We start from the raw sequence: 20,247 nt of genomic DNA on the forward strand, positions 1-20,247 counted from the left end.
AAGATCAGGCGATGGGGCCGGAGATCGCAGCACATCTCTGAAGGCTCCTTCAAAGCAGAGTAGCTGTCTGACCCACCACTATAATCTGGGTTCTGTACACAAATTCCACCCCCAGAGAAACAACAATGGAAAGGCTAGACAATAAAATCCCACCCCCCCAAACGCAATCACTCCTTATCGAGGCAGATAACGCTTAAATGCATCATCTGTGGCAATTACAGCACCACGTTGCATCTGCTAAAGGTCGCATGTGTGGTTCCTTCTGTGCCACAGGCTCTGAGATCAAGGTCTTTGAGCAAAGCCTGTGGTTCACAATGCAATAAAGATACACCCCCACACAGCTTCACTCAGGCCGATCACACACAGTGCAGCCACAAACAGCGCAACCGCACACAGTAAAGTCACACACAGGATGATCACATACAGCACAGTTACATGGACTGGTCACACACAGCACAGCCACACAGGCTGTTCATGCACAGCACAGCCACACAGGCTGTTCATGCACAGCACAGCCACACAGGCTGTTCATGCACAGCACAGCCACAAGGGTCAGTCACACACAGCACAGCTACACACAGGACCATCACAGTGTAGCCACATGCAGCACAGCCACAAACAGAGTAGTCACACACAGGATGATCACATACAGCACAATCACATGGGCTGGTCACACAGCGCAGCTGCACACACGCAGCCACATGCAGTACAGTGAAGCATGCAGCACAGCCATAAGGGCCAGTCATAGTGCAGCCAGATAAAGTGCAGTGACACATGGGCTGGTCATACACAGTACAGCCACATGCAATACAGTGAAGCATGCAGTGCAGCAACACATAAGCTAGTCACAGACAGCACAGCCACACGCAATGCAGCTACAATTGGCCTGGTCACACACATCACAGCCACACATGGGCTGGACACATCTGAAAAATGCCACTTTCAGCCTGCATAGAAAATATGTGAGGGGGAGTGGGCCCCCTACAGGGCAGAGGACGCAAATGTGGTACAGATTGTCCGACAAAAATGGGCCGGCAGTCTGGCTACATGCTTGTTGAATGACCAAACAGCAAATGTGGCACATTTCTGGAAATGTGGCTGAAGTATCACCACATTTAGAAAAGCACTGACTTGAATTACAACACAACCACAGGCACAATTGCAAAATTCCCAGTTAGAACTGTGACACAGGGAACCTTTCACCAAGCAGGAAAAAGATACTGGCAGCACAAACAGGATTAATGCATGCACTACACAGCAGCTTGAAGGGCTATGTACCAAAGCCACAGGCAGCCTATCCTGGTGATCCCAGCATGATGCAGCATGTTTTCAAGATTACTGATTTAAAGTGGTTTCCATGGTGATAAGCAGCCAATCAGAAATAATGTGAAACATGAAATCAGAAAATGAATAATAAGAGCACAGAGGAGAGCGGTCCTGGGCTGGAGAGTAAATTAAACCTTCAACTCTTATCAAGGTGTGTTGATGCGCATTTTATGAAGCTTTTCCTATGTTTCCGAACAATGACTTGGACAGACAGAAGTTCAAAGGCTGGTGTGCACAAGGAAGTGAGGCCTACCTATCCCTCTCACAACTTTGTGGACCCTGTGACCTCAGATGACGGCAGCTTTGGCAGTAAGACTGGGAATAGATCAGCCACACAGACGGAACCCACGTACTACTAAAAAAGATAAAACTCGATTTTCTTTTTGCTCCCCACAGAGAGTTTAAAGGTGAACAGATTAAACTGTAAAATAATCACACTTCATGTTTCATGTTTGCTAAATGCCCACTATTAAGCAGGTATCTTTTTCACATTCCAGTCGAACTTTAATAAAATGTGGGAGAAATTGGTCAAAATATTGAATATTTTATTATGTACAATGTTTAATTACACTTCAGTTTATCCATTATCTGACATAGTAAACGTGAGTCTTTTTGTTAATCTGCCAACTTAATTCTCAGAGAATAAAAGACTAACAGGACAGCCAGTCAAGCAGCCAAAAAGAGGGACACAGCATGGCTGCATTCTGTCACTAGACCAACTAAGATGGAGATGATGACCAGGAAGCAAGTAGTGAGGAATGGCAGGACCCCCCCCACGTTTTACCATCCATAATGAGATGGAAGGAGGGGGTCTAGGCTTGATTCCGCTCCTCCACTCCACCTTCTTCTGTTCTGCACGGCTCCCTGCTCCCGGGGAGCGAAGGTCATGCCAGTAGCCTTTGACATATGCTCGTCTTTTGACATGGGTGTATCCGGTTAACAGGGTCCGTCCAGCGCCCCCTCCACAGCTCTACGCAAACAGGATGACAACATTCCTCCTGTACTACGATTTCCCGAAATATTTCCAAAATGCAAATCATCTCCCTCAATGTTGCTGCCATGAATAGAAAGACCTATAGCGGCCGCCTGGCCTTTCAACAAAGGCCTCTGCTTCAATGATGTAACTGGGGCCGTGGCAGTAATATGGGGGGGGGGTGTTATTTAGTTTTCTTCTTCGCCGCTTTGCCTTTGGCCATGCTACCTTTCGCCTGCTTGCCCGTGGTCCTGCCTAGCTGGGCCCCCTGAGACCACTCCCTCTGGAGCTGCTGCAGGAGCTCCCGAGTCAGTTGGCCCTCCTGGACCAGGCGCGAGCTCAGAGAGCCAACATCTCCAGCATCCCCCACCAGGGGGCCCAGGGCCTGGGACCCCCGCGGTCGGCGCCGGGCCTGGGTAGAGGCCTGCATTTGGGCTTCAGCCAGATTTTCGGAGCCATGGGCCTCCGCGGCCCGGATGAGTCGGGTGATATTGTGGACACCAGCCTGGATGATGTCATCCAGCTCCCTCTGGATGTCCCGCACTCGGTTGGCATCGGGGAACATGTCCATGAAGCGGTAGCTGGAGAAGAGACAGAACATCACGGGCATTTATCACCACTAAAACCACGCATTAACGTGGCCCCATGCTGACCACAAACAGGAAACTCCCACATGGGAAATGCGTCAGGCTCACACCAATTCACAGCGGGTGACAGGAGAATGAAGCCTCGACGCACAAAGGGGTGGGTCACACTCACCTGAGCCACAGGTAGAGGTCGAGCACATCGTGGACAGCCTCCAGGTGCACCAGGTCTTTGATGTTCTTGGGTGGGACCAGAGGCCAGCCCACATGCCTGCACACCCAGTCAAAGGTCAGGGGCTCATCCCGGCTGAACTGCCTAGCAAACTGGAGGTAGAGCTCCACATTACAATGGTTACCATAGGGCAGGGCTTTTCCCATCAAAGTGTGCATGATCCGTGTTTAAAACTGTATGGCTGCCAATGATGACAACTTACATATGAGTGTGACTGCATTCACCAATGAAATGACTGAAGTCTGCACTATTAGAATAATTATCTGACTACCCCTAGAAAGAAAACAGAACAATGAACCCCCATTAAATCCCCCCCAGGGGTCTGGGGGATGGTCTCCATCAAAGCCCGAACCTTAAGGAAGGTGGTACAGACGAATGGCTGCTTCTTGTTGATGGGCGCTGTGCAGAAGACGTATCGCGAGCGCAAATTCAGCGGAATGTGCTGGATCATATCCGCCAGGAACTTGAAGTCCTCGATGTTACAGACAAAGTAGAGGCCATCCACCTGGGACAAGCTCACAAATATGTCCTGCAGGACAGGCAAAAGCAAAGTGAACAGAGGTTGTGTTCTATCTGTCACAGTGCCATACATGCCACCTTTCTTAAAAACATTCTAGTTGAGCCGTGGCGGAAGATCGCTGATGACCGCTGGGCCCCCAGAACCTCGAGGCTAACAGGATAACCAGCGTGAGCCTGTATCCATAGAAATTATGCAGCTGAACCATAGAGACACTGTGCTTCACTTAGCTTACAATCAGGTTGGAGAGTGTGGCTTCTGGCAGATGGTAGGCGAACATCTCAATCTGCTCAGCGGTCGGGTGCAGGCCAGCCATCTGCAAACAGAGTAATAGACAGTTAAGGTAGAATCAATTTGACCTGCCTGTCAGTGTGGGCTCGGCATGGTCTCTGTTTGCTGTTACAGTGATATGGTCACCTTCCTCCTAAGTGAGAGCAGAAAGGTCAACACAACATGAAACCGCTGGTACCCATAAACAGCTCTAGTCCCAAGAAGAAGGTCACTATAAGTTCAGTGTCCGTGTGCTCTGGTAGGACAAGAGCATGCCTGTGGGTTGCTCTACCAGAAGTAGGGTAGGCTTTCGAGAAGAAGGTCAGTCAGCATCTTTGGATGCCACCAGAGGCCTCAGACTGCCCCAAAATCCCAACTGACGGCCCTCCTCACCTCCACGGGGTCCACAGGGCGACTCATTATCTCCTTGAGCATGGGTAGGTCATCCCGGTGCATGGTGGTGACCTCGCCCTCCTGGAAGGCAGAGCTGAAGCGGCCGGCCCGCCCAGCAATCTGAAGGGCCTGGGAGGTGCTGATGGTGTCCATATCCTTTTCACCCTTCTCGTTGACACTGGGCTTCAGCAGGGAGTTGAAGATGATGCGTCGAATGCTCCTGGGGGAGAGAATGAGGAGGAGAAGGAGCATGGCAGTTTCGGTTCAACCCATATGGAGAGGATGAGGAGGAGTACAGCAGTTCGGCCTCAACCCATACAGGGAGGATAATGAGGAGTACAGCGGCTCAGGCAGCTTGGGCTAAATCCAAACAGGGAGGATGAGGTGGAGGAGCATAGCGGCTCAGGCAGCTTGGGCTAAACCCATACAGGGAGGATGAGGTGGAGGAGTACAGCGGCTCAGGCAGCTTGGGCTAAACCCATACAGGGAGGATGAGGTGGAGGAGTACAGCGGCTCAGGCAGCTTGGGCTAAACCCATACAGGGAGGATGAGGTGGAGGAGCACAGCGGCTCAGGCAGCTTGGGCTAAACCCATACAGGGAGGATGAGGTGGAGGAGTACAGCGGCTCAGGCAGCTTGGGCTAAACCCATACAGGGAGGATGAGGTGGAGGAGCACAGCGGCTCAGGCAGCTTGGGCTAAACCCATACAGGGAGGATGAGGTGGAGGAGCACAGCGGCTCAGGCAGCTTGGGCTAAACCCATACAGGGAGGATGAGGTGGAGGAGTACAGCGGCTCAGGCAGCTTGGGCTAAACCCATACAGGGAGGATGAGGTGGAGGAGTGCAGCGGCTCAGGCAGCTTGGGCTAAACCCATACAGGGAGGATGAGGTGGAGGAGTACAGCGGCTCAGGCTCCAGACATACAGTAGTATGCAAAAGTTTGGGCACCCCTCGATAAATAACATATTTTGGTCATTTTTTTATGGAAAAGATGTAAACAGTCTCTGTAGGAAATGGAAAAAATGCACAATATTTTCACGAAACATTGATGCATAGTTACTTTTTATGTCATAAATTGAACAAATATAAAAAATTAAAACATTATTATGCCACTCTGCAAAAGTTTGGGCACCCTAAGAGTTCCAAAGTCTCGGATTCTTTTTACAAGGTTTCAGACCTTAATCAGCTCATTAGATCTGATGCATGGCAACAGCTGTCATTAGTAAATGTCAGCTCGTGCCAATTTCAAAGCTTCACAGATACACTGACTCTTCAAACCTTGTGCACACACTTGTGGACACTCAACAACCATGGGTTCCTCTAAGCAGCTGTGTAAGACTCTGAAAATGAAAGTTATTGATGCCCACAATGGAGGAGAAGGCTACAAGAAGATAGCAAAGCGTTGTCAGCTTGCAGTTTCCACAGTGAGAAGTGTAATTAAGAGATGGCAGTTCAGGGGAACTGTGGAGGTCAAGATGAGATCTGGAAGACCAAAACAACTCTTGGAGAGAACTGCTCATATGCTGGTCAGAAAGACAAATCAAAACCTCCATTTGACTGCAAAAAAACTGCAGGAACATTTAGCAGACTCAGGAGTGGTGGTGCACCGTTCCACAAGACCTTCATGAAAGAGTCAGCAGAAGAAAACCTTATCTGCATCCCCATCATAAAATCCAACGTCAGAAGTATGCAACAGAACATCTACAGAAGCCTGATGCGTTTTGGAAACAAGTGCTGTGGACTGATTAAGTTAAAATAGAATCCACAATCAGCAACGGCATGTTTGGAGAAAAAAAGGAGCAGAATTTCATGAAAAGGACACCTTGCCAACTATTAAGAATGGGGGTGGATCTATCATGCTTTAGGGTTGTGTTGCAGCCAGTGGCACAGGAAACATTGCTCGGGTGGAGGGAAGAATGGATTCCATTAAATACCAGCAAATTCTGGAAGCAAACATCACACCATCTGTAAAAAAGCTGAAGCTGAAAAGAGGATGGCTTCTACAACAGGACCACGACCCTAAACATACCTTGAAATCCACCATGGACTACCTCAAGAGACACAAGCTGAAGGTTTTGGAATGGCCATCACAGTCCCCTGATTTTAAAATCATTGAAAATTTGTGGGTAGACCTTAAAAGAGCTGTGCATGCAAGACGACCAAAGAATATTACAGACCTAGAAGCCTTTTGCAAGGAAGAATGGGAGAAAATCCCAAGTACAAGAATTGAAAGACTTTTAGCTGGCTATAAAAAGCATTTGCAAGCTGTGATATCTGCCAGAGGAGGTGTTACTAAGTACTGATTATGTAGGGTGCCCAAACTTTTGCAGAGTGCCACAATAATGTTTTTATTTTTTATCTTTGCTAAATTTATGACATAAAAAGTAACTATGCATCAATGTTTGGTGTAAATATTGTGCATTTTTTCCATTTCCTACAGAGACTGTGTTTACATCTTTTCCATTAAAAAATGACCAAAATATGTTATTTACTTTTGCATACTACTGTATGAGGATGAGGAGGAGCAGGGCAGCTCAGGCTAAACCTATACAGGGAGGATGAGGAAGAGCACGACAGCTCAGGCTAAACCCATACGGGCAGGATGAGCACAGAAGCTCAGGCTAAACCTACATGGCCTTTTAATGAGCATCTACACTAATACTTCCTGCGGGTACTTCTAGACATGTGGCTATACTTGAAGTAAATACTAATTTCAAGTAGATGGTGTAATAATAACATTTAGCTACCCAGAGAAAGCTTTATCAACCTGTAGATCATAACTCCCCAGCATACAGTGACCAGGTGACCATCAGGATCCCTCAAATACTCACAAGTTAAGCCCCATCCCAATGGCGTCTGTCGCAACAAGGATTTTGCAAGGATCAGCCGGGTCGTTGAACTTCTTTGCCTGTGACAGCTTGGTGCCTGTTGTCCATAAAAAATGTAGTATTTAAATCTAATATGCATCACATGCCGACATATGTCCAATAGGAGGTTGGATAAAGTCTAGTCACATGACAATGGTTGTGACCCACAGGAGATTTGTACAATATCATGTGACAGAGATCACAACTGCGAAAGGGATGGGGAAAGTGGGGTTTACCTGGGGGCAGGCTCCCGTAGATGACTGCGCACTCCAGGCCGCGGGCCTCTACCTGCCTGCTGATGGAGTAGATGTCGTTCTTGCTGAAGCATACGATGCAATCACCCGGCCGTAAGTTGTCCAGGGACTCCACGGCGTGGTCCATCAACGAGAACGGCGTGAGCCTCTCATAGCTGCGAACCTATTCAGAGAGACGCCTCTTTGTCTGGACTGTCTGCTTTTATCAGTAAGCTTCAGCCATGGGATGCATTTCAGATCACGTCCGTATGCGGTTGGCTGGTTGGTCTGAATGCTCCGGACCCCCCAACTCCTCCCCCCCTACTCCCTAATCCCCCCCGGCTCGGACACACCTCCACCTCCTCTCCCGTGGTGTACATAAGCTCCCTAATGAAGCACACAGCCGCCGCTTCTCCACACACATGGATCTCGTTGGCACACAGGCCTGTTGGTGAAGAGCAGAGCATCAACAATGGGTATAGCTATAGTTCCGGGAGTTACCGAGTGCACACCAAGTATGCGGAACAGCTAGTGAGCTTCCTGACCTAGTTTAGGTGCTTTATATATAGAACACTCAGCTGCTACCCACTGAGTGCATATTATCATTATTTAGCATACAGTGAGGGAAATAATTATTTGTTGAATTCCTAAGTTCACCCATTTATACAAAAATGAGGTCTATCATTTCAATGGTAGGTTTAACAAACAGTCTGAACAAAACAAGAAAAAAATCAGTATGTAACAGGTACAAATCAATTTGTAATTTATCTAGGGAGATAATTATACATAAACTACAAGCCAGCAATAAATTAGGTCAAGTATACTATATTGCAAATGGTATTGGGACACCTGCCTTTACACACACATGAACTTTAATGACATCCCATTCTTAATACATAGGCTTTAATATGGAGCTGGCCCACCCTTTGCAGCTATATCAGTTTCAGCTCTCCTGGGAAGGCTGTCCACAAGGTTTAGGAGTGTGTTTATGGGAATGTTTGACCATTCTTCCAGGAGAGCATTAGTGAGGAAGCCTGGCTTGCCATCTCTGCTCTAATTCATCTCAAATGTGTTCTATCGGGTTGAGGTCGGGGCTCTGTGCAAGCCAGTATAGTTCCTCCACACCAGGCTCGCTCATCCGTGGAGGACTTATTGCTCAAGTGGCATCCTATCACGGTACCATGTTTGAATGCACTGAGGTCCAGAGAGCGACCCATTCTTTTGCAAATGTTTGTAGAAGCAGTCTGCATGCCTAGGTACTCGATTTTAAACATCTGTGGCTATGGAAATGATTGGAACATCTGAATTCAGTGATTTAGAGGGGTGTCACAACACTTTTGGCAATATACTGTACATGTGCACCAACACAACACAAATAGTACTTAAGTATTAACAGATACAATGCCAGCATTCTCAATTAATCGCATCACTTTCTTAAATAGTATTCTTGGATCATTAACCTGTCTACATCATCAACCTTATCACCATGGGAAATACCAAAGAGCTGTCTAAAGACATCACAGACAAGACTGCTGACCTTCCAAAAGGTAGAATGTGCTACATGACCATCAGCAAGCAGCTTGGTGAGAAAGTGACAACTGTTGGTGTAATTATTCGCAAATGGAAGAAAGACCAAATAACTGTCAATTGCCCTCGGTCTGGGACCACAAGGAAGATCTCATCTCATGCAGCATCAATGATCTTAAGAAGAGTGATGGTTAACCCCAGAACTACACAAGGAGCTCGTTAATGATCTCAAAGCAGCAGGGACCACAGTCACCAACAAAACCAATCAGTAACATATTTTGCCATTAAGGTTTGAAATCCTGCAGTGCTCGGAAGTACCCCTGCTCAAGAGGGCCTATGTTCAGGCGCTTCTGAAGTATGCCAGTGAACACCTGAATAACTCCAATGAGGCTTGGAAAAATATGGTGGGGTCAGATCGAGCTGATTGGCATCAACTATATTCGCCGTGTTTGGAGGGAAAGGAATGCCGACTATAACCCCTGTACAAAGATGTACAGGGCCATGTACCGTAAATTCTCGGATGAGAACCTCTTTCCTTCAGCCAGGGCACTGAAAATGCATTGTGGGTGAGTCTTCAGGCAAGACAATGACCCTAAACATACGGCCAAGGCAACAAAGGAGTGGTTCAAGAAGAATCTCATTAAGGTCATGGAGTAACCTAGCCAGTCTCCGGTCAATAATCCATGTGACCTGACTCACCCAGCAATGCCCTGGTCCAGGCCCATCCTCTGGAGGGATCCCTGATCATTTGGATCTCATCAATCACTGCCACTTCATCTGGAAGGGAAAGAGGGTGTTGAGGGGTGTGTCCCACCTCTCAGCACATTTGCCAAAGTGTTGGAACAGCAACAAAGACCAGACAATGCCAGCTCTACCTGGTTTGGCTGTGCTACCAGAGTGCAAAATAAAATGCTTGTGGGTACCCTGAACTTTTACATTTTAGATGAAAGACAGATTAGATATATGGATGGATGCATGCATGCATGAATTTGATTCTTAAAGCTGAAAGTGTCTACTGACATGGACTTGTGACACTGCTCATCTCAATGGTGCAGGCAACATGGTTGGATGGCTTTCCATCTGTATCTACGAAGGTGCGCTCCTCTCCCGTCACCAGGTCACACGGCACTCCCTGTGAGGACACAAGCGCAGACACTGAATGGGACAGAGAAGGTCAGTGCCAGTAACCAAAAGTGGGATGTGGAGAGCTCATGCAGCAAAGCAGCTCTTTAATACACCAAAGACCCCATGAAGCTAGCTGGTAGCTGGTTCAATATTATGTATTCAGATTACAATTGGCCAATTTCAAGCTTCAGGTATAAGCAGATAAACCAAGTTAGAAGGCCAGGAATAATCATACTGACAGCGTTGTTGCTCTTCTCGAAGATCTCGTGGGCCAGCAGCTTCAGTGGGCCACAGTAGACGGCAGATTTCGCTTCCAGGTACCTCTGAATGGCGTGGTAGGTCTTCCCGCTGTTGGTGGGACCAGCATGGAAGATGACTTTCCTCTGGATGGCTCTGGCCTCAGGGTACCTAAAGCACAGGACATGTCGTGTCTGACAGGCTGTGGTGCCCCCTCATATCAAATGCTACGCAGGAAGCAGCAGCTGTCTGTGACAAACATGATGTATTAGAGAGCAACAAACCAAGGTGTGACACTCAAAGCTGGGACCTGGGACCGCAGCGCTTACCAGTTTGCTGGAACACGCAAATCGCTGATCTTGCGAAGGTCATCCATGCAGTCCAACATGGGGAAAATCTGTTTGGCGTGCCTCATGAAGTATGGGTAGATGTCATCTATGTGCCCTGAAATCGGTCAAGAAATCAGCAATAATAAAAAATAAATGGGAAGTGGGTGGCTCAGTAGGATTGGACCCTTAACCCCTGCTCCAGGAACTGTCTGCCCCCAAATTTACATCACTTTGGATAAAAGCATCTTATAAATAAGTAAAATGGAAACACACCTGCTCCACAGCATATGTCACTGAGGATGATGTGTAGGTCGGCACCCAGTGTCTCAGTTTCCAAGACATACTTCCTGAAGCTGATGAAGGCCTGGTGGAAGAGGCGAGCTGAGGGACAGGAGGGGACACAGTCAGGGACACCAAATCCAGCTCCACTGCCACACTCTGATCTGGGTCAGTGAGTGCTGATGTAGAACTCTAAGAATGTCCTGGTGGTGCCAGGGGCGGGGGGGGGGGGGGAATGGAGGGTCTTTTGCTAGTTTAGACCCATAATCAAAAGGTGGTCACCAACATACTTACAGGGTGAGGGGTTGGAATTCTATACTAACTGTGCGGGGGTCCTGATTTTATGCAGGTTTCTTCCTGCAGTCCAAAGACATGCACCGAGGGTGACTGGTGCCTCTAAACCGTATTGCTGTGTGTGTGTGCATGTGTATGTGCTATGCCATAGACCGGTATCCCTTAGTGAATGTACTCCTGCCTTGTGGCCTCTACCACTGGGTAGAGGCCACATAAAGATTTCTGGTACCTGCTGAAAGGCGGGGACCTAGGACTATACCGCCAAATGTTGACCAAATTTGGTGGTGGTATAGTGTAGGGCCTTGCCTTTTATGGGGTAGCAGAGATGTTTGTACCTTAGGGGATAATCCTGAGAAATGACCTGTCAAACCTGGCTTATATATGCCAATGCATGTACTGTAAACCCATGGATTTCAAAGTGGATTTTATTTAAAATGCTACAGTGAAAGTTGACCAAATTTGGTCGAGATATAGCCTAGGTCCTTGCCTTTCGGGGGGTACCAGATATGTTTGTACCTTAGGGGATAATCCTGAGAAATGAGCTGTCCAACCTGGCTCATAACATAAAATTATATGGATTTCAAAGTGCATTCTTTTAAGTGGTATATTAAATCTGACCAGATTTGTTTAGAAAATAGCCTTGAACGTTGCCTTTCTGATGCTATATGACTTGTTCATACATTATGGGAAAGTAAGACATTAATTGCATTTAAGTATATCCTGTATTTTGTACATACGAGTACTCACTCTTTTCCTATGGACGATCGCTTGGAGTCCTAAACCGTAATGTACGGCTGATACCGTAATGTCATGTATATGCGTGCATCTCATATTTTAAGCACGGATAGCTTGACCGCAGTTAAAAATAAGCAACGCGCGAAAAAATGGGAAGCCAAGAGTTTAGAAAAATGTTCTCACCATCTAGACCGTGTTCAGATGCCAACTTTTGCATCTCCTTCTTTTTGTAGAACTTGTTCAGCGCCTTGAGAAGTTCGCCTGTTAAAACGGCACGAACGTGACAGTAACTGATCACCAGGAGGGATTCAGCACGTCCGCCCCCCGGTTAAACACGAGCTCGAACTTCATTTTCATACATGACGTAAGCATGAGCACAGACACACAGACTCAGCTCTATATCGGTAAGCATAAGCGTTTCCATATAGATGTAAATATGATTAATTGCGTTCCACAATTTACAGTTATCGATATAATGGGAGTTGACATGATGTTGCCTTAAATCGGCTCACGTACTTTTATCCAGCGGCTGGGTGAGCTCAACTCCAACAGTCCCGTCGCCGGAAAATTCAGATTTAATGTCCACTGGCACAAAGAGAGACGTATCTGGAGGTCGGGATGAGCTGCTCGAGAAATTTCGGCGTGAAATTATGGTCAGTGTCCTGCCATCTCCGTACAACGGTATAATTCGACTGGGCTGATTCAGATCAGCTACTGAAGCAGCAGCATTACGGAAGGAGATCTGCCTAACCCGGGGCTGGACCCGTGTTAACAAGAATATATAACGATTCATGGCCATCTTTAAACACAAAAACCAACAAAGTCACTGTTTTCAGTCAGTCAGTCTCTATTTCCACATGTTGTACAGCGATACACTGTGGCAGAGGACGGTCAACACCAGTCTCTCAGTCAACGTGGTGAAGGACCGTTTCCGAGTAGGTGTCCTCTGAAATGCATGTTGTAAATATACAAAGCGTGTCACAATATGTACTCAGATAGCACTGAATTTCTGCTAGAATTCACTGCACATGCAGAGTATAAAATCTGATTCGTCCCAATATTAATATGCAGCCATTATATATTTTAAAATTTTACTACAGTTGCAGGAGCCGCATTTGCTTCATGTCGAATGACATCACGACTAAGGACCCAAACTCAAGAAAGGTCAAAGTGCAACATTTAAGAAAACAGCAAAACATTGTCGTTCAAACTGTATCCCTCACGTTATCAGGTGCTAACAATCTGTGCCTTGGTGTTCCGTATTGCTATCGAAATTCGTTAAATCCCAGTGTTCAGCACATCTGAAATATTTCTCATTTAACTACAGTAAAATAAAGATGTGTATAAATTGTGAATTAAAACGTAACCTGTCGATGTCCGTTCTAAACAATATAACATTCCAATAGACCACAGCGACGACAGACATTTATGCAAGTAAAAATTAATCTTTTATTGTAGACAGATGGATAAATATATCGAGGTGGATATGTACAATTTTTCAATGTACAGAAATCTCGTTTTTTTTATTGTTCAAATCAGGCATTGTAAAAATTGGGTGAACATGCAAGTGGCCAAGACATTATTTGGCATAACTGTACGTAATATCTGCTCCTTACAGGCACTTACATACAAAAATCAGGAGGAATGGCGATCGCCCCGTAGTGGGCGTCTGCAGCATAACTGTGAATTCGCGAGTGGATGCCGTGCCGCCGCATGTTAGAACATATGAAAGCACTAAGACTAAGTCTTCCATCTTACAAAAAAAAAAAAAAAAAAAAAAAACAATTAACTCATAGCAAACAAAAATATTTGAGGACAGACTAAATAGACCCCCCTACCCCCCGAAACAGCGCGTGTACAGTACAGACAGTGTTTCTTAGGCTCACGCAGCGGACCGGATGGCTTCGGAGCAACTCTAAAACAGTCAGCTGTCCTCTAGTGTTTTTGCTTTACGCTGCATCCATTTCTAAACAGTTTGCTGAAATGTATATTTTTGTGTATGCGTCATAGAATAAAACACAACCAAGAGATAATAAGTGAATGAAAAGTAAATGTAGATTATACAAACTATAAACCATAAATAAATTCTTGCGGGTATTCATTTCAGGGAATTAGGAATACGACACCTAGGGAAACAAGCAGTATTCCTTCAAAATGGTGCATTCCTAAAAACAGGCCCCCAGCTCATTATCTACATGACTCCTCACTCTCACAAATGAACCGTCGCACAAGCGTGTGAGGAACACTCTCTGATGTAGGCCTCCCTCCTTACTCTCCTCCATCTGGAAGGGATAGGGGGTGGAGCCAAGCAGCATTTGAAAAAAGGTACCTTTGAAATGTTCCAGTGTTTCTTGATCTCTCTGCATGTTACACATGAGCACCTGCAGACTGTCACATGGAACCAAATGGCGCCAGTGAGCGTGGCAGTTTCAACCATGCAGGATGGACGTGAGAAAGATGACTAACGGCTGGGGTGGGCCTGCTCTCGGCCTCATTCCATCCACCGATGTGCTGAATCCCCACCTGCCCCCTCCCCCCCCGGTCCTTCACATTTCCGGCTGTTCAGCAGAGACCACCGGCCGGGATTCCGGGGACTCGTACCGCTGGTGGAAGTTACGCTTCCTCAGTTTCTCAGGGGCCTTCCTCCACAGAACGATCTCCTGTGGACCAGAAGGGGGTAAAGGCCTTATTCCTGCCTAAAGCTTTTAAGCATCAGAGGGAATTTCCTCAGCAATCATCATTCTGCAGCAGATGGCCAAGGACATTTGCTAAAAGCACACTGGTTGACTTCAATCAAGTTAATGGCCATTTCTATTGACTGCCCATTTTCCAGGCCAAAGGCATGGCCTGTTACCTGCTGCTTGAAGTATCTCCGATCCTCCTCATCTACCAGCACCAAGTTGAGGAAGTAGCGGACAGAAAACTTCTTGTTGACGTCTCTCATAGTGGCAGTGAGGTCATACCCAGCCAGGAACAGTCGGATGGGAATAGACTCCCCTGAGACAGGAGAGTCAGTGAGTGGTACTATCGCTGTTTTCTTGACTACAATTTCCATGACATTCAAGTACTGGTGAACACAGAACTCACAATTTTTACTGGAAACCCACCTTTCACTGGTGCTCCATCCATAATCTCATACTTTGCTACAGTCTCTGTTTCAGTAGTTGTACTCGGTCCTATGGAGGAAAACTGCACTTTAGGTTTTCTAGTAATTATTTTGGTGATTTAGTAAAATTACATTTACATTTATGTGCAAGAAAGCTAAAGCTTTTTCTGAGCTTTATGCGTATTGCCCACAACATCCTTTGTAACAACTCTGGTGTTACCTTTCAAAAGGGAAACACCCGCAATGCAAGCATCCTAAGAGTAGCTGTACCCACAGAGTCTAAAGAATTCTGCAAGTTCAGACGAAGGGCACAAATACCAACCTTTAGAAATTAAATTCTCATATACCTTTATAACATTATTATAACTCAGGGCCCTTGCTCCCAAGACTTATTTTCCATGTCCATGAAAGAAGTGAATCAATCAACCAATTGTAACGTGCAGTTTTAAACCAGTAACAGAGAAGTTTATTCATAGCCAAACTGGCTGAAGTTCCAAGGAATCAATGACCCACCAATTCCAGTGATCTCCTTCTTGATCAGCTGAAGCTCCATGTGCTGGATCTTGATTCTCACCAACAAGAAGTAGATCTTGCCTACAATAACGTCTTTCAAGTGGTATCTAGGGTGGAAATAAAATTAGACATAAAAACTATAAGCAGCCATCCTACTGGTCAAAACACACATTTCAATAGTCCCTCACAATCTTAGCTTGATTGAATTATCATCAAAGGCCAGAAAACAAAAACACTTTATTAAAAAAAAAAAAAAAAAAAGGTGTCAGAACCACCCATGTATTCTCGGAGTCTCTTTAAAGTCTAAGTTCACCGGCTACTCAGGACCGCCAGTTTCCCTCTGCCACATGGTGGCGTACTTACTTAGACTTGTTGTACTCAAACTCTATGTGAAGACAGTCCTCAATGCCCACTTCCATCTTGATGGAGTTGTTGACGTCCGGGTACGTGGCCAGCTGATGAACGACGAGGTCATACTCCCTCACCAAGTCTGACAGCCTCCTCACTATCGTTACTTTGAGGAAGTATCTTGGGGGGGGGGGGAGACAGGCATGTGAGCAGGCTGAAACGCTGAGTAAAACAGGCGGGCAGCCCCATCCATCCACACACATCCACACCGTCTGAATCCTGGGCAAATCCAGACTGACACAGCTCATACTGCTGCACCCTAATTCCTCAGAGCACGCTCAGGACCAAGCCCTAGCAAACGAGACCCCATTGTGCTTCCAGACCTACCTGAGCCGCACATTGGCCCCCACATATGACTCATAGGGCTTCTCCACCTGCATGAACTCGAAGTCGTAGCTGCGGTTCTGCGTCAGCTCGCCAGGCAGCGCCAGCTCCTTCACCAGGTTCACAAACTCGTGCGTGTTGCTCTTGTCGCCAAAGAGCTCTGAGTGCCGTGGGAGAGGGAGCTTCATCATCATCATCATCTCATTCAAGACGCTCAGCTACCTGTGAGCCCGGCGCCTACCCCAGACTGGCTGGGAGGACTATGTTCCCATGATCGGGCTCTTGAGCAAGGCCCTAAACCCCTGCTTGCTCCTGGTACTCGCCATCCCTGCTTCCTCAAACATACATCACCTTGGATAAAAGCGTCGGCTGAATAAAATTGCAGAGCCACCCCACCTCCTTGCTATCATCTCAAAAGCCCAGAAAAAAGGACCAAAATATGACCTAAATACATCACACGGGAGCAACAGGGAGGGTCGAGCCAGATGAGGGTAAGAGCTAAAAATAAAACCTAAAGCTAAATTTTCACCTGAATAGAAAATTAGGCTCACGTTTCACATACCCAATGACTTTAAAAAATAGACAGTATCAATAATGTGATCGATGAGACCCCCTCTGCACCCTGCACCACTCTGCAGCTTTGGACATCTGACATTTTTGCACATGGTTTTGTCTTGTCCTGTCTTGTTCTGTTTTGTCTATACAATATCCTGGAAACTATAATGCACAGTCACTTTTGAAACGTCTTATGTCCTCCTGCTGTCCCTGTTTAATGTACAGAGATTTTTATAGTTTTTAATAGGTATTTAATTGGGTACAGAAATTTTTATAGCTCTCAAGGTACTTAAGTGTGTAATCTCTGCTTATATTTTTCTATATTTTATATTCTACGCACCATGGGGAGGGCTAGGTGAAACGGCATTACGATGCACGGTATACCATGGATATTGCTGTATTGACAATAAATCCCTCTTGAATCTTGAATGAGACCCACTCTGCACCCCTGGGTCTCTTTTTCAAACCCTGGCTAAGGGTCTCAGAGAAACATACTCTAGGCCTCCATCTTCATGTGACAAACACATGCTCCACTAAGCTCCTTATCCTGAAGTCGTTAGGAAAATGGAGCCTGTGACTATAAATGCCACCCTATCCCCACACCCACAGGGTTAAATTCACATCATATTCAGGAATTTAAAAGCATACCCTCCTCCCCCGACAGCCATGAGCATAAACGGCAGCAGGATGAAGACCCACCTATCTGGCCCACAAACTCGATTCGGATACCCTGGTGCTCCAGCCTCTTCCCAGTCTGCTTCACGGTGAGGTTCACCTGGAATGCAGGTCTCATGGGAGTCACAGGGTACAGTGGAGATTCATTCTGCCTAACACACACTCAGGAAATGATAGCAGGCAGCCTGCTGTAGTGATGCTCTCCTGGGGACTTTCATTATGTTATGGCACAAAGGAAAGAGGCTGTGATCATTCACAAGTGGGAATCAACTGAAGATGACTGCAAACCCTCACATACAAACCCTCATTCTGCAAACCCTTTCAGCAGAGGCATTTTTTAAAATATCATTACCACATGATATGAAAGCTACAATAAGACTTGTTACATTTAATGATATATTATTAATTTAAAGAAAGTTTTGTGGCCAAAGCTCTGTTCATCTTCACGGACTTTCAAAGGTTGTCCCCTCTGCTGGAAAGGCCTCATATCCTGTTCCCATCCTTTCCTCATTGATCCCAGGTTAATCTCGGAGTCATTATCTCAACCCAGTGATAAAATCACTGCACCAAAGACCCCCCTCCATTACTGAGACAATCTAATGAAAAGTAAAGCACAAAAAAGACCAGGTCAGGTAAAATCTTTTTTAATTCTAAGAAGGGGACCACCCAGGACAGCAAACTGAACAACACCCGGTGGCACCCAAACCACACCAAACTGCAAGTCAGCCCTCCACCCTGTGGGAGTACTCTCCACAGTGCCTATGCCATTTATGTGCCCTAGAATTTATTTCTTCCAGCAAATATTTCTAACCATCAGCATGTGCATTCCCATGTGTATGATGCTAACTTTTCATCACGTACGTTTCCCCAGAAAGGTTTCTGAAATCACCCTTCGAGTGGGTCACCTTGAACCTGGAGATTTCATCTGGAGAAGTTACAAAATAAGAGGCAGGAGTTCCTTCTGCTACTAAACTGACAGTTATGAAAGTATACATTAATTATGGAGGATACAAACCTGAAAAATTACTTATCACCTGGTGTCTTTGTGAACGCCGCACTCTGATACTGATTTTGAACAGAGTCGGTAAGTTGAAAACCATAACCTCCCCAGAAGTTTCACAGGCACTGAAGATGGGGCCCAGTTCCTTCCCCATGGAAAAGCCAAGAGAACAGTGAGGGACAGGAAGACTGACCTTCCCTGCGACAGACTCTCCATCGTAGAATAAAAAGTGTTTCTCCACTTTCCCATCCTCCATCTTGAGCTCTGCTGTCTTCCTGGAGTCCGCATCATTAAGGACCACATCAATCTCGCACACCGGGCCGAATAAGCTTCCCAGGAAACTCTGAAAGAAACATGGCACACGTGCAAGGGACATGCAGCAGGATGTTCTTGGGGGCGGCGGGGGGGACATTTTTGCAGAGTCACAGCAAGCTACTCTATTGGGCACTAAGAAATAAACAGCCTGTCAGAATTTGCCTTTTTACAGGTACTATACTGACACATTACAGCCCGAATGCATCGGGCCTATTAGAACATGCATTACAACTTAATAAAGGATCGTCAGGTGTTTGATTTCAAGTCTAAACCAAATTATTAGTTGAACTAGAGATTCTGTAGTTTTTTCTTGAGCTCAAATAACCCTCAAGACGAGACGGCATCAGACCGATGGCTATTTCAAAGACAGCACATCCCGTCCGTGAGTAGGCACCAACATATGCCAGTAGGCGTCAAAATCAATTCGGACGTTGCGGTCTGACAAATCTGCCTTCTCCTACTCAGATCAGAGCTGACGGCAGCCTCCTCGCTCCCCATAGCCTGACCCATGGCCACGCTGCATGCTTCCCAAGACGGTGCCCTTCAGATATTGTTACCGCGTCAGACGACACCTGAGGTGGGGTTTTATGGGTGCTGCAGCTGTCATCCGCCGTCCCGCCTGACATATTGCACGAAAATTTGCAAAAGCGGTTGTATTCACTGAATTTTACTCCCTCCCCCCGAATCTAACCCAAGTGGCCCGTTTAAGTTCGCCACCGAGATGTGCAATTGGCTGCTTCAGAGCCGTGCAAAGGGACCTCCTGGCTGCCTAAAACAGCCAAGGCGGAGCGTGGTTTCGGAGCGATAACGCGGAGGAGCGGTGTGATTTATTGCGACGGGGCGACTCATCGACACCTAGGCACAGTGCTGCGAGGACACGGGCGCGGTAAACACAGTCGGCCTCGGCGCATTTCCGCCCATCGGCTTTCCTGGGGCCTCCTGCTCGTGCCCCGACAGATAAAAACAGACCTGTGTAAAAAAAACCCCAAAATGAATGGAAGCGGGTTTTTTTTACCGGTGGAGAGACGTCCCGCCAGCGTCCAGTAATACTCACCATGTCGGAACGCTCAGTTGCACAGCCGCGTCCGTATGTTTGGATCCCTGCGAAAAATCCTCGCAGAAATCCACCTCAGTCATGTGACTACCACCCACCTTCGGGCCTCCCGCTCCGGTCATGTGATTTCGCCCCACCCAGCCCGGAACTCCCGCTCCGGTCATGTGATTTCGCCCCACCCGCCCCGGGACTCCCGCTCCGGTCATGTGACTCGTCCCCAAACCCTCGGGCTAAAGACCGGGAACAAACTTATTGTCGAAACAGGTTACCATTTAATTAACAATGTCAAGAATAAATCAAACCATAGTAAGCTATCTAACTACGCACATGTGTGTGTGTCCATTCCCCCTTTAACTAATGTACCACGGTAACAATAG

General features: G+C 46.7%; 2 protein-coding genes across 4 annotated transcripts; both read right to left on the minus strand.

Moving 5' to 3' along the window:
- Positions 1–1,850: 1,850 nt before the first annotated feature.
- supv3l1 (SUV3-like helicase) lies at positions 1,851–12,862 on the minus strand. Of its 2 annotated transcripts, XM_023829048.2 has the most exons (15): positions 12,437–12,862; positions 12,104–12,181; positions 10,886–10,993; positions 10,613–10,727; positions 10,286–10,454; positions 9,942–10,053; positions 9,621–9,698; positions 7,748–7,839; positions 7,398–7,578; positions 7,126–7,219; positions 4,296–4,515; positions 3,868–3,948; positions 3,468–3,644; positions 3,059–3,207; positions 1,851–2,880 (listed from the first exon to the last, which is right to left on the minus strand). In XM_023829048.2, the coding sequence occupies exons 1-15, from the start codon at positions 12,717–12,719 to the stop codon at positions 2,484–2,486; spliced, it is 2,334 nt and encodes a 777-aa protein (XP_023684816.1). In that variant the 5' UTR covers positions 12,720–12,862; the 3' UTR covers positions 1,851–2,483. The 2 variants fall into 2 exon arrangements, with proteins under 2 accessions (XP_023684816.1, XP_023684817.1); XM_023829049.1 differs by lacking the exons at positions 10,613–10,727; positions 10,886–10,993; positions 12,104–12,181; positions 12,437–12,862 and having other exon boundaries at positions 10,368–10,444.
- A 483-nt stretch (positions 12,863–13,345) lies between these two features.
- On the minus strand, positions 13,346–19,997 carry vps26a (VPS26, retromer complex component A). 2 transcript variants are annotated; one of them, XM_023829131.2, is made up of 9 exons: positions 19,871–19,997; positions 18,695–18,844; positions 17,526–17,601; positions 16,275–16,431; positions 15,903–16,067; positions 15,540–15,646; positions 15,028–15,096; positions 14,775–14,917; positions 13,346–14,580 (listed from the first exon to the last, which is right to left on the minus strand). In XM_023829131.2, the coding sequence occupies exons 1-9, from the start codon at positions 19,871–19,873 to the stop codon at positions 14,467–14,469; spliced, it is 984 nt and encodes a 327-aa protein (XP_023684899.1). In that variant the 5' UTR covers positions 19,874–19,997; the 3' UTR covers positions 13,346–14,466. The 2 variants fall into 2 exon arrangements, with proteins under 2 accessions (XP_023684899.1, XP_072565420.1); XM_072709319.1 differs by lacking the exon at positions 19,871–19,997 and adding an exon at positions 19,672–19,784.
- Between the last annotated feature and the right edge of the window lie 250 nt (positions 19,998–20,247).

The sequence above is a fragment of the Paramormyrops kingsleyae genome, chromosome 3 (assembly GCF_048594095.1).
Source record: "Paramormyrops kingsleyae isolate MSU_618 chromosome 3, PKINGS_0.4, whole genome shotgun sequence".
NCBI classification, from domain to species: domain Eukaryota; kingdom Metazoa; phylum Chordata; class Actinopteri; order Osteoglossiformes; family Mormyridae; genus Paramormyrops; species Paramormyrops kingsleyae.